At 37.7% G+C, this 14,975-nt stretch overlaps 1 protein-coding gene across 1 annotated transcript; it reads left to right on the forward strand.

The window, feature by feature from the left end:
* The first annotated feature begins 1,956 nt into the window (after positions 1-1,956).
* Positions 1,957-5,217, forward strand: LOC108239391. Its single transcript, XM_017422072.3, has 4 exons — positions 1,957-2,205; positions 2,786-3,855; positions 4,006-4,322; positions 4,446-5,217. The coding sequence occupies exons 1-4, from the start codon at positions 2,023-2,025 to the stop codon at positions 4,799-4,801; spliced, it is 1,926 nt and encodes a 641-aa protein (XP_017277561.1). The 5' UTR covers positions 1,957-2,022; the 3' UTR covers positions 4,802-5,217.
* Positions 5,218-14,975: the final 9,758 nt, after the last annotated feature.

Below are 14,975 nucleotides of genomic sequence, written 5' to 3' on the forward strand. Positions count from 1 at the left end.
TTATGGGTGCTTATCTGTACAGCTAGCAAAATATCTCGTGAACCACTTGACAGATTTTAATGAAACTCACAGGAAGTAGTCATTTGATATATATATTTACATCTACAACTGATTAGCTTTTGAAGTCAAATCCATTCAAGATGGTTGCCACAGCTAATTGACATTAGGCAATGTCTCTAACTCAGTTAAATTTTGTGTGGTAGTAGCTGAGAATCATTCCCATGATATATTCTAAATGCTAATACATCTTGTGAGAGCTCACAATGAGATGCATACGGTTATTTATGAGGTTTCATTGAAATGGCTATAGCATCCCTTCTCCATAAGAAGATTTTCATTTAAAACTTTGGTGTGAAAAGCTGTGTCAATATACATTCCTTTAAGGAAAGCTTGGCATTTTATTATACTCAGTTTTAAATGCTCCTATTAATTAGTGCTCTAATAAGAAATGCTTAAGGCAGCAGTGCTCCACCTTACCAGTTGGACCTGTCATATTTTATGGATGTTGGTGACTCTATGGTGCATCTGCTCTCAAAGGAACAAGCATTTCAAGTGGTCAACCATGGAATCCAATAAAGTATAGGAATAATGAGCATGTGAGGCCTGGCTGAATAACAAGGTCAGTGTTATTGCTTTCTTTATATTGGCGATGAGAGTATTCATCAGGACTGGTTTCAAAAGCTGCCATTGATTTTAGTTTAACCTGAACTGAAAACCAACTAGTGCAGCTTTTAATGAGCTTCACTGAGTTTTTTTTTCTTTCAACCTATGGTATTAAAATGTTTTAACCCAGCTTTTTCTAGTGCAAATAAAGCTTTGTGTTGACTTCAGCTCTCAGTAATCACAGGTGGGGGAAATAATGAGAACCTGTAATATAAAAATGTTTAAATAAGCTAAAGGAGGAGCAGCCCAATTGTACCCCTGATAATAATTTATGTGCTATAAATGAAAGCAGATAAATAAGCTGACATTATGCCGGAAACAAAAAAAAAAACAAAAACAAAAACAAAAAGTAAAGCCTCCGAATGACATTACGGGGGTGTGATCTTATGAAAAGTAAAATAAAATGATGAATAAAATGAATAGACCAAACGTGTTCCCAACTAAAATCCTGCAAGGTTTATCGTCAGGGCGTTTATCTGACCAACCCACCAGCTATTCTTCTCCGTGCCCAGCTTGACATCTCCACAGAAACCATTGTTATGAAGGTCATTTCACAGAAAAGAAATGAAAAGGGTTTCACTGGAGAAAGTTCAGGGTGATCACCTTCACTTCATTCAGCCACTACTGCATTATGCTCCCATGGATGACTTCTACTATTCACTTCGTACAATACATCGTGGCCTCTGCATCCCCTCGCCAGCCCCTTGCCAGCCTGAGTGAATGAGGAGACCTGGAGCCAAGCCGTTGGGGCTTTGTCAGAAAGTAGGATGACAGCCTTCGGGGAGTTTGCACGCCTAGCAGAAGGTCAGCTTCAAGTGTGGAACAGACTGTGTGTGCATTGGATAGTGGCACCGTTCCTTCACCAAAAAGAACTGGGATGTGATCATGTCCATGTTTGCTGATGTGGCGAGTTACTAAATTAAAGCAATTCCCTCCATCAATGTGTTTGTTGAAAACTGATCAACAGTCAGAGGTGGGTAGAAATGCGTTACATTTACTCCGTTACATTTACTCCGTTACATTTACTCAAGTAGCTTTTTGGGGAAATTGTACTTGTGAGAGTATTTTAAATGTTAAAGACTTATACTTCTACTTGAGTAAATTTTAGGGGAGAAAAACGCAACCTTTACTCCGTTATTATGGGCTTCGTGCCGATCGCTACCGTTACTTTTGTCTTAAGTATGTAAAAATTTTTGCAGCAAAATATTGCGTAACTTATTGTCACCTGACATGTAACCAATCAAGTGAAGCCAGCCAGTCACGTGACCACACACAACAAACTCTCCACGCTGGCCATGTTGAGTCGGAGATTCTGGACCCGGTAGATGAGTGAAAGAAAGACGGACGGTACCGAAAAGAATGGCGACAGAAGATACTGGTGAAGAGGAGTCAGAGCACCCCTGGCCTCACATACGAGCAATGTTCACCTTACAATCTTCTAAAAAGAACAGTTACATCATGCGCTGTCAGCTGTGTCTACCAAAACTTGTAGATATTTCAGCCTACAAGAACTCAACGTCAAATTTGAGAAAACACGTTGCGGTAAGTTTGTCATTTATTTTTTACTTTTTTGTGTAATAATGTCAGCTTTATTACAACAGCATGCATAACTTTAACACCGTGTATGACGTGACTGTTAAATGTTAAGCGGGGTATTACTAAAAACGTGTTTACACTCTGTGTTAGCACACATTAGCAATATGACAATTTAGCTAAAAACAAACGGTTCGCTACAAATGGGACGGTTGGTGGCAAGATTTAGCTACATATATTGACAGTCCCCTCAGATTTTTAAAGTCACAAACCTCCAATAAGTCTGTCTTAGTGGAACACAATAGATTCATACAGGCCTAGTAGGAAAAAATACATAAATGTCACAGTATTATACTATTACTTCCACAGGCCCTTTTCCCTTTACAATGTGGTATTCTAAACTCTCTGGGTTAACCAGTCATTGAATTCAAGAGGGTAAATCATTCAACTAGATAATCATAATAACAATAATTATTATTAACTCAATGATTTGGAAAATCAATGCGAAATGTGAAAATGCAATAGGTTTATCTGAAATGTTTGATGTGTGGATAATATATTATTATTCTTTTTTATTTTTTGTGAACAGAGGATCCACCCGAACAGCTTGATGAAATATTCTGAGTTGGTAGATTCCAACAAGAAGCGAAAATCCTCCTCTTCTGATGAGCCACCAAGGAAGAGTGTGAAAATCACAGATTCCCTCATCTCTCCACGACGAGTAACTCAGGCAAAGCTTGATAGGCTCATTGTAAATTTTGTCTGTGAAGCTAGCCAACCATTTTCTGTGGTTGAGGCGCCATCTTTTAAGAACATAATTGAATCTCTTCATCCTCAGTGCACTTTAATGACAAGAAAAACATTATGCTGTAGAATACAGGAAGCTGCAAAGAACTTGAAGAGCATAATCATTAAAAAGTTGAGTGCTGTGAACCATGTTGCCACCACAACAGACTGCTGGACTGCCAGACAGCGTAGTTATTTAGGTGTCACCTGTCACTGGATAGAACCTACCACACTGGAGAGGCAATCTGCTGCTTTGGCTTGTCAACGTGTTAAAGGCTCACACACATTTGATGTTCTTGCTGCTGCATTAGAAGAAATACATTCTGAATATCAGATCAGGGAAAAGGTGACCAGAACTACAACTGACAGTGGCTCTAATTTCTTGAAAGCCTTTCGTTTGTATGGTGTGGATGAAAAGGAAGATAAAGATGTCAATAGACAAGAGGAGAAAGACTCCAGCATGGACGAAGCATCACAAGATGAAAGCGAGTCAGAGATGGAATATCACGATGTAGCTGCCATTCTGGATGATGACACTGGCCTTGAGTACCAACTTCCAAAACACCAAAAATGTGCATGCCATCTGCTGAATCTCATATCAACAGTTGATGCCACTCGTGCAGAAGTGGGCCATGAAACCTATAGAAGACTATCTCGATCTGCTTTTGCTAAATGTACTGCTCTGTGGAATAAAACAAGCAGGTCAAGCAAGGGGTTTGAAACTGTTGAACGTGAATGCAAACTGCAGTTCCTCCGACCTAATCCAACCCGTTGGAACTCTGTGTTCCTAGCTGTTGAAAGAGTGGTGCGCATTCACAAAGAGCAGGGAGAATCTGCATTTCGCAATGTATGCACAACATTGCAGATAAAGATGTAAGTTGGCAGAGTTCATGTTAATAAATAATACATAAAAAATATTATTAAAATGTTTATCAACTTTTATATTGTATGTATGTGTCAGAAAAACATGCACTGTGCACATTTAACATATCAACAAAAACTATAATTCAGTTTTCATTTAAGGTTGAATCCAGCTGAAATGGGATTTTTGGCTGAGTATGTTGCTGTGATGAAACCTGTTGCCATGGCCCTCAACATTCTTCAAGGGGAATCATCTGTGCACATGGGCTTCCTCCTGCCAACTCTACACCAGTTGCAAGACAAGCTGAAGAAGCTGGTATCATCTTGCAAAGTGTGTGCACCTCTCATCGATGCCCTGCAGGATGGGATTCAGAAACGTTTTGCTGAGATAATGAAAGAACCTGAGCTCATTGCTGCAGCTATACTCCTACCTAAATTCAAAACAAACTGCACTACAGATGAGAACATCTTAAAATCTGGTAAACATAAAAACATCAGTGTGTGTGTGCACATGTGCATGCTCACAAAACATTACATACATGTACTATAAATGATGCATAAGTGTACAGAAGTAATTCTTTGCAAAAAAAATGATTTTACAGGCCTCGACTACATCAAGGATCACTTGGACACGAACGCTGATGATGACAACAGCACAAACAGCAGCAACTCTGATGAAGAAGACTTCTTTGGATCCATTATGACCAGAAAATCCCAAACAGGAGAGTTGGAGAGGTATCTATCATGTCCATCTACTGGGGGTATGGATCTGTTACACTCTTTTCCTCAAATCAAGCGGTTGTCACTCAAAGTCAACACAAGTCTTCCAGCATCTGCAGCTTGTGAGAGACTCTTTAGTCATGCAGGACTCCTTTTTACTGCTAAGAGATCACAGCTTCACTGCAAAAACCTTGAGAGCCAGTTACTCTTAAAGCTTAACGGTCACATTACTGAGTAATGTTTCAAAAACCGAGACATATTTTCTTCTCGTCACTCATTGAGTTTATGTTGTCAGTTGTTTTACTGATTAAGTTCAGGAATATGCAGTCCTTTTGTTGATGTGTAGGATTGTATTTAAGTTTATACTTAAACAGTTTGTGCTGTTTATAGGATGTCAAAATGTAAGAAAATGAGTTCCAACATTTACGGGTAGAAACAAAGTTTTGCAAAAAGCCAAGTTTATTATTATTTAGCTGAATTTGTTTGGCTACAGCTGGCTTTGTGTTTTTTTTAAATTTATAACAATGTAAAAGATAAGTGGTTTATTTCTAAATCCTTTTGGCTGGTATTGCCTTTGTGTTTTTATTTTTAACAATGTATGTTCAGTCTCATTAAAAGTTATATTGTTTCCTTGTAAATCAATTTGCATGTTATAATTTAATGACACGAGACGGTACTCAGCAGTTACTCACTACTTGAGTAGGTTATAATCAAAGTACTTTATTACTTTTACTCAAGTAAATTTTTGGATGCCTACTCATTACTTTTACTTGAGTAATATTTGCTTCAAGTAACAATACTTTTACTTGAGTAAAAATTTTGAATACTCTACCCACCTCTCTCAACAGTGCAGCTAAAAGGGAAAATTCCTACCCTCTCTAGAGTGGGGTTCTGTTAAAAAATAATAAATGATTTATATCCCACCTGTTGTAGGTAGATGTTTAAATGACCTCAGTTCGGTAAATCAGAATCTTTTGGTATTTGTCTGTCTCTTTCCTGCTCTCTAAAAATCCCAGCTGGCCACTCATCCTGGGCTTGATTCTACTGGAGGTTTCTACTTGTTAAAAGGAAGTCATTCTTTTCGACCTTTAATTGGATTCAAATCTGATATGAATGGACTTGTTATTTTTGTAGTATAGTGCTCTGACAGGACTTTTGTCGTATGCTATATACAAAAAAAAAAAACTGAATTAAATTACCATAATTGACAACAGTGCGAAAGATAATAAAATATCTGCATGAAACCACATTTTTTTAGCCTGGGGTTGTTTTTAAGGCAGCACCCATTCTCTTTGGTCTATTTTTCTACAAACTGAGGTCGTTCTGAGATAAGATATTAATTGTTCATAACCTTTTCATTGGACTCCACTTCAAAATATCTAAACTTTATACTAGGTTCTAAATCAATAATGTTCCATTTTTTTAGATGCTAACTGAATAAACTAGTTTTGCATCCAATTTTTTAATGTACTTTGCTGTCCTGCGTAAACATATGAACTGTGGCTGTGGTAACAACCTTATCCTGGCCATCATTTGCAGCTGAAGTCATGGCATCCTAATGAGGGTGATTCAAACCTCCAACTGTGAGCCGAAGCAGAATTACTATGAACAAGTGTGCGTGTGTTTTCTCACAGCAGAGAACCTTGCTCACATGTCCGAAAAGCTCTGCACGGTCGAGGGATTCAACTCCAACTTTCTGCTTTCAATTAAGCTGGTAATGAGCTGACATTAAGGTCAAGCATGGACAGTGGTGCAGGAGAGCTGTGCACATTAATCAAAAGGAACCCTTCGAAATGGTCAGTGAATATCATTAAACACAGGATTAAGATTTCTCCATGTCCTGTAAGTAAATAAGCCTCTTTGGGATTGTTAACTACAGCAGGTCCATAAAACTGAACTGATGTGTGATTATATGGGAAAAAGAAAAGAATGTATGTATTTTTTAAAGGTAAATATTCTTCCCCTTTTCTATCAGAAAACAATTTCTGTATGTTTTCTGGTAGCAGGTCTTGCATTGTACACTACTTGCGCAGTTTGATATTTGACAAGGCTTATAAATTTGTGAATTTAAAAATAAGACATTAGTATGTCCCAGAAACCAGAGTTGTTTTTATTCTTATTGCTTTTTTTTGCAGTGTTTCTTGATGGCTGCAATTAACTTTTGTGTTTTCCTACAATAACTGATGTATGGCAGAATAAGTGAATAATAAAGCAGGTGAAGTTACTTTTGATTTAAAAGGTAATTTCAAGTCACACATATGCAATGATTGCTTTCTGAAAGTCTCATGAAAATATGCATGCTGGTCTATGAGATATTTTGCTAGCAGTACAGACAAACACTCACTGACACAGACTAAAACATTATCGCCGATGGCTGCAGGTGGTCATAACATGATTCTGTAGGTAAATATGTACAGTATGTCCAATACTTTTATAACACATGTATTGTATGTTTAAATTACAATTTATTAGATCTGTGTAAGAGATTCCAGGTTAACAGTTTTGAGAATATTCTGCTTATATCAAATAGATCAAGACAAATTATGAGTGCTTAAATTATTAAGCTTTTAAAACTCAAGACAGGAAATTTAAACTGATATGTCATCCTGACTCTCACTGGCTCAAAATAGATGACAGAGTAATAAAATAAGAAAAGATGAGAGTATTCTATATTATATTTAGTCCAAATCCGAATTTGTCTATTGCTTGTAATTTGTGTTTTCTGTACTGAACTGCCCACACACTTATATACACATACCTCTCTCTCATAGTTACTTCTTTCCACACCACATAGTATGTATGTATCTGCCATAACTTCTCTGTCATGCATTATTTCAGCAGGGGGGGTAAAGAGAAGCCTGTGGAGGAGTAGTTGGCAGTGGTGCCAGCCACCCTAGCAATGTGACAAGATTACCTCTACACCCAATTCAATTAGAAGCCCACTCTGCTCACCATCCACCCCTTCAGGGTCTACATAATCATAACAGATGGCTCTCTGTGAGACACCCACCATCTCTCACCTCCGAGAGGCCTGAAGAGGAGCAGAGCTGGAGTATTCATCATGGCACACAGGAGAGGATCATACTGCGGATTATTCACTCATGTAAGAGTAATAATAATTCTGATGATGTGCTTAGTGCCAAGAAACACAGTTTTATTATGTGGACATTCTGACTATTACAGTTACAAACAAAGCCACAGTTGAAACAACAGTTACTTCTAATTCTGTGGTGATTTGGGTTTTTCCGGTGTTTTGTTTCATTTCTGATTTAGTTTATTGGGTTGAGTTGTGTTTAGTTTCTGTTTTCGTGTTTTTCACTTTCTCATTCCTCCTCAGTCTCTCTCTCTCTCTCTCTCTCTCTGCATTCCTGCCACGCCCACTTCCACCTGTCAAAGTCTGGTAAGCATGTCACCTGTCCCCACTTACCTGATTATCCTCAGCACTTTAAAACCCTGTCATTTCTCTCTATACTCTGCTGGTCCATTGTCGTTGTTTGCCTGTTGTCTTGCCGTCTTTTCCTGGTTCTGCTGCTCCGTGCTCATGCTGTTTGTCTTTCTGTTTTGCTGCCACGTCAGCTTTTTGTTTTCATTTGTTTCTTTAGTTTAATAAATTAGTTTCTGTTCTTTTACAATGAGTCTGCGTTCTGGGTTCGCCTCCGTCTCCACCGTTCCTGACAAATTCATGTCTGCTCTCTCAGTCGTCTTCACTGATGGACATTTTATGATTTAAAAAAAATAATAATTTGTGAGAGGTGGATTGTACCCAGTATAAAGTATTTGTTTTTTAAACAACTGATGATTTAAGCAACTATTAGAGCAAGTGAGGATTAAATGCTTCTATTATTTTCTCACTTTTGCACATTTTTCATTTCAAAACAGGAAAGTGTGGAGCTCCAAGGTTTAACAATTAGCAACACAAAAAAATGACTATAACTGAGTCAATTTTAAAAATACTGAAATAAAGTTTTGTGTGGTAATAGCTGAGAGTCATTCCCGGTACTAACCAGGTACTAACAGATTGTGTGAGACCTTTGTTTGGGACTTTGACATAAACTGAAGAATATTCTACGAACAACTGGAGATATTTTAGTTAAACTCTCAGGAAGTAATTATTGTTTGTACATCTGAAACTCAACATTTGGAGTCAGCCTAATTTAAGATGTCCACCACAGCGGATCAACAACCCAAAGATGGCAATATTTCAGTCAACTTTACAGATACTAAGCTAAATGTGGCATGGTTGTCACTGAGGGTCGTTCTCAACACATTCTCTGATTCTTATTCCGGCGCACATATTTTAGTCAACAAGTAGAGTGAAAGATAAATCTAAACACAGAGATGGTTGTGTTATTACTGTGAGCATGCAATCAAGCTTGTATTGACATTCTGTTCAAAGCACTGCAGCACATTCTTACCCAGCCTGGTGTAGTTGCAGACACTCTCTTTGTCTTTTCGCTCTCGCTGCCTCTTCTTTTGTTGACAGAGACAATAGAGATGGTTGCTGTGCAGCCTTGAGCCAGATCTCCATGTTCACCCAACACTTTGTTCAGTTTGTTCTGTGTGTTTTCTTCATGTACCAATTTGTTGTCAGGGTTCGATTGTTGTTTGCTCACTTGCTGTATCCCCAGGAATACCGATTACCATCTTTCTTTGTGATGTCTGATGGTTTTACAGTCTTTTACTCTCTGCTTTCCCTACTTTTACAGTAAAAACTTTACAACCAGTCAGACAGGAAACCTACGAGAATAAGAAAAAAGATAACGTTCAAAAAAAAGAGGAAAAAGCATAGAAAATGCTTGTCGAGGAGCAAAAAGTGTCCATCATATCCATAATTATCTGGAAGCAAGGTCCATCACCACTGCATCTTGGAAGCATACAGGCAGAGAACTAGTTGTTGAACAAAACTACATTTTTATTGCACACAGCTGAAGACAAAGGCAATGATGTGGTTGCCCATATCTGTGTGTCTGTTTGTCTGTAGTATTAGCAAAGTATATCATTAATCAGTGGATGGATTTTAATGAAACTCTCACAAAGTAATCACTGGGATGACATCTTCAACAGAATAACTTTTGATTTCAATCTCATTAAACATGGCCACCACAGCTAAAAAAACCTTACAAACACAAAAACGGCTACAACAGAGTCAATTTTACAGATATTGAGCTAAAACTTGGTATGTAATAGCTGGTGTGGTAATGCTAAGCATTATCCAAAACACATACTTTGAGAACTACACATTGCGTGTTATTTTTGCCTTGAACTTTGGCATAAACGTGGGTTTTTGGGTTTAAAATTTGGGTTTTTGTATTCAGTTTGTCTTCATGTTTCAGTTTGAGTTTATTGTTTACTTTATTCTTTTTGTCCTTGTTCCCTGTGCCTCAGCCATCATTCACTTCTCCTCAGTCTATCGCTCGTCCTCCGGCCACGCCCATCTCCACCTGCCTGCAATCGTCATCACTCACCTGCGCCCACTTACCTTGTTACCCTCTGTGTTTAAAACCCGGTCACGTTCTCTACCTATCTGCCGTTCATTGTCATTTGTCACCTCCTCGTAGTTTCATGTCTCGCCTCCTGTTTGCTCCTCCATGTTTTTGGATTTTGTTATGTCTAGTTTTTGCTGCCACGTCAACTTTTTGTTTTTGATTCTTCTGTAATAAATTAGCTTTCCTTTTTAATCATTAGTCTGCAATCTGGGTTTGCCTCCTTTTCCCCTTACCATGACAGTGTCATATTACAGATATTTAGCTCATTTTCTCTGAGTTCAAAATCATCTTGTGAGATCTTACAATAGTGCATAGGATCATATACAAGTATTAATCAAAATTATAACTACATTCCTTCTTAGCATAAAATAATTTTAGTTTAAAACTCTAGCATTAAAGGCCACAAGTAATATGCATTCCTTGCTGGACTTTTTATTCATATTTGTCATTTCTTAATTGAAAATAAATGAAACTCCAAAATCAAGTTTCTCCAATGTGCACTAAAGCGTCTGAGAGGCACAATCTTATTTTGGTAACATGAGAATGATCAGATAGTAAATAGAAAACCTCTAAACAGCAGATGATGAAGTGATTACCGAAGCCTCTTTAGTTTTCTTGTTCCTTTTTACTTCATTTTTGCTTTGCAACAATAATGTGCTAATGAACTGGCATAAAAGCTTTTGAAATATATTTAAGTTAAGATAAAAAAAAAAAAAACATGTACGGTATTTGTTTCCCTGACATAATTCAAGATGGCTGCCACAGCCAACTGACCAAAACACAAAAATGACTGAGTCAGTTTTAGAGATGTTGACCTATAATTTGGTGTGGTAGTAGTTGAGCCTGATCTATAACCCATATTCTGATCTTTGTTTAAAACTTTGTCATTAACTAATTGGAGTTAACTGTTTTTTAGAAAAATATTTCATGTAAAAAGCATGGACTTTATTAAAACATTCAGGAAAGAATCACTGAATGTACAGCACAAGCCCCATTTTGAAAAAGTTGGTATTTTGAGGAAAATGCAAAGAAAAACCAAATGCATTGATTTGCAAAAATAGTAAACATATCAAATGTTGAAACTAAGAAAGTATACCTTTTTATTGTTTAAATGTAAGGACACATCTCAAAAAAGTTGGGACAGGTCCATGTTTCCCACTGTGAAACACACGCTCTTCTTTTACCAACAGCCTGTAAATACCTAGGAACTGAGGAGATAAGTTTGTTTGGAAATTGTAATGAAAATAGGAGATAGCAGTTAAACTTACAAACTTTACTATAGTAACAGTGACAATGCCTTTACACCTGACACTATTACACAGCTCTGTTCAGTCTCATACTTCTTCTGCATGTCTCCTTCAACACAGTCTGTTTTTCCTTATGCTGTCACAGAAGTGCCATCTAGATACACAAATTAACAGAACAGAACATAGTTTTACTGTGTAAACCTCAGAACACAACACAGTTGCTTCAGTTTTTGGAGAGGAATGTTGTCTCGTTCTTGTCCAGTGTAGGATTCTAACTATTCAACTGTACTGAGTCTTCACTGGATTTTTTTTTTTTTGTTTCATGTGTGTCAAATGTTTTAAACTGGTGAATGACTGCAGACAGGCCAATTCAGTACCTGGACCCTTCTACTACAAAACCATGTTGTTGTAATGGATCCAGTATACAGTTTAGTATTATCTTGGTGAAATATTGAAGACCTTTTAAAAAGATGCTGTCTGGATAGAAGCGTATGTTGTTGTAAAACCTGTACATGCTTTTCAGCATTGATGGTGCCTTTCCAGATGTGTAAGCCAGCTTACACATCCAGATCCAGATGTGTAAACCAGCTTACACATCTGGCATGGGCAGATGTGTAATGACCAATGCACCCCCATACCATCAAAGAGGCAGACTTTGGAACTGTGCACTGATAACAGACTGGATGTTCCCTCTTCTCTTTAGCATCCGTGATTTCCAAAAATAATTTAATATTTTGATTTCTCTGACCACTGCACAGTTTTCACACTTGTCTTCAGTCCATTTTAAATTAACTTTGGCCAAAGGAAAAAGGGGTTCTGGATGTTGTCCAAATACATCTTCTATTTTGCATGATAGAGCTTTATGGATGGCACAGTGAGCTGTGTTTACAGACAATAATGGAGTGCTGCCTGAGGACCTGAAGATCAGAGACATCCAGTATTGACTTTCAGTCTTGTCCTTTGAGGTCAGAGATTTCTCCAGATTCTTGAAAACTTTTTATGATATCATGAACTGCAGATGATGGGATGCTCAAAGTCTTACCAATTTTGCATTGAGGTACATTATTCTAAAACTGCTGAACTACTTTTAAAATTTGGTGTAGTTGGAGCTGAGCGTCAGTTCTAACATTCTCTGAGCATGACATTTTGTGATATTGCACAACGTCATTTTTAGATTTCACCAAAATGGTCACAACCCCATCATTTCTCAAACTAAGATGATCTTAGTTTTAAACTCTGGCATGAAAGTTGGCAGGCAAAACATGCTTGAACTTTTATTTTTTTCTGGAAGTTTATGTTTGTGTATGTTTCCTTGTAGTTCGTGTGTATGATCAAAGAGTCGCTGCCCCCACCATGTGCTGATCTAGCCTGGGCCTGATAGAGCCACTAAGTCCTCATAATGTCCCGGAGTCCCTTCTCATTTCTGCCTTTGAATGCTGTCACAGATAACACCACCGATTATACGCCTCTCCTGAGTCACTTTCAACTTGACTGTGCTACAAAGCTACAAAATCTCTCAATCTGACTGCAAACACATTTGCAGTGGAGAGCCGGACTATCATGTCTTCCATCTGACTTTGCTGTTTTTGTTGGTGAAATGCTGAAAGGAGCTTTTATACACAACACTGAAAGCTAAAGAAAAATAATACATTACACATCATATTAGACATCAGACTTGTCTGGCTTGATCTAATTCAGGTTATACTGACCCCAGCTACTCAGGCAAAAACTTCTCAGGAGTAGAAAATGAGTGTTTTAATAAAAATATGAAGCATGTTGCAAAAGTCATTATAGCATTTCATGAAATCTATTGGTGAGGTCATTTTGACACAAAAGGAACAGAGTTATACAATCATTTTTGAAACAGTACTTCAATTCACTAGATTTTATTTATTAAAAGTGGGTTAACCTTCACCTAATATACTTTTTGCATGGTTAACATTTTAGGTTAACAAGTCTTGCAGGCACAGTGTCATACTGGGGATTCTTGGTATTTGGTAAAATTGCAGCAAAATCCATTTAGCTGTTTGGGGATTTTTACATATGCCGATCAAACTGCATAAGTTTGTTTTCACTTAGTCATGAAACAGGCCAATAAAATTTATGCATAAGGCTCATTGTACTGATGTATAAGTTCCTTACCCAGTTCAAAACTTATATAAAATTGACAGGTGTCTGCATATGAAGCTAAAAATTGACCCTTTAGGCTGATTTATACTCCAAAACAAGTGAAGAAATCAGCTTGCAGTCATATGATTGTGAGACGTTTCATCCCTACACTGCTTGGCCGAGGCGTTCTTCCTTCTGGCCAGCACAGCTACAGAGAGCTTCCTGTGTCTCTGTGTGGTTTCCTCCATGCACAATAACTTTGATTTTTCCTTCCACAAGTTGTTCGTCATTTGTCTACCTTTATAAGTTTATAAGTTTTGGTGGAACAGTTGTAACCATGGCTGTGTTTTCTGACAGCCTCGGCCAGCTGCTTCTCAGCGGAGCAGTTTTTGGAAAATTGCTCCATTGGAGTTCAATGGAGCAATTTTCTGTTCTGCATAAACGCAGAAACAGTCACCACAATAAGCGTTCTGTGGAACTCCATGTGGTATTTTTTTACTTAGATGTTCATACATATTAACTTAAAATGGTCCATCTTTGAAATTAAACTTAATTTATATCTTCTGTAATAATGCATTTTTGTATTTAGATGGATGTCTTAGTGTTGTAATGTGAAAGAAACTTTGATGTCAGACATGTCAAAATATGTGTAAAATCTCAAAAATTACTTCAATTGTTGTAAAACAACTTTTTATGTCACCTGAAAAAGAAAAGACTTTTATACTTCCTTCCATTTTCTTCACCTGCTTATCCTTTTCTGATCGCCGGGAGCTGAGTGCCTTTCTTCAACACTCACTATGTAAGGGGCGGGGTACATCTTGAATATGTCACAAGTCCATCACAGGACCACATAGAGACAAACGAGACAGACAACCATTTAACTAGGGACAATTTAGATTTACCAATGAACCTATAATACATGTTTTTGGTCAGTGGGAGGAAACTGTAGTACTCAGGGAAAAGCAATGCATGCATGGTGGATAACATGTAAACTCCACCCAGAAAGGCCTCAGGATGGAAGGCAATCCTGCCACCTTATGGCTGTAAGGGGACATCTCTAACCACTGCACCATCATGCTGCCCTTGCTCTCTATATGCAGTATAAACAGTTTTAGAGTTAATTTTGCAGCCACAGTACCTAGAACTTCACCTGACAAATCTGAGGCATGTTCTTGGGAGAGCCAAGGCACCTAAGTGTTTTTTGCTACACTTGCTGCACAGATTTTTTTTTACAGTAAAATCATGCAACAGTCAGAGTACAAGACAAAGTTTGGAGCCTATTACTGTCTGATTTGCTTTTCAAACTATCCAAGTTCAGTCTAAAGAATGGGTGGCCTCCTAAGTCATCAAGCAATCTTTATTCACAGCACAGAAGAGGTGTTTTGCCAAGATGATAATGTAGGCCATGTAGTGACATAAAAAAATGCTGACCTCTGATTTCTATCTTTGACTCCCATTACCTACATAGCAGATTTACTCTTGTTTTGCTCCAACAAAGTACTAAAGAGGACTAGAACTTCCATCCAGCCATTTTCTATTCTTGTTTGATCTTGTGTATATAAGTCAATAG

The sequence above is a fragment of the Kryptolebias marmoratus genome, linkage group LG7 (genome assembly GCF_001649575.2).
Source record: "Kryptolebias marmoratus isolate JLee-2015 linkage group LG7, ASM164957v2, whole genome shotgun sequence".
Lineage (NCBI taxonomy): Eukaryota > Metazoa > Chordata > Actinopteri > Cyprinodontiformes > Rivulidae > Kryptolebias > Kryptolebias marmoratus.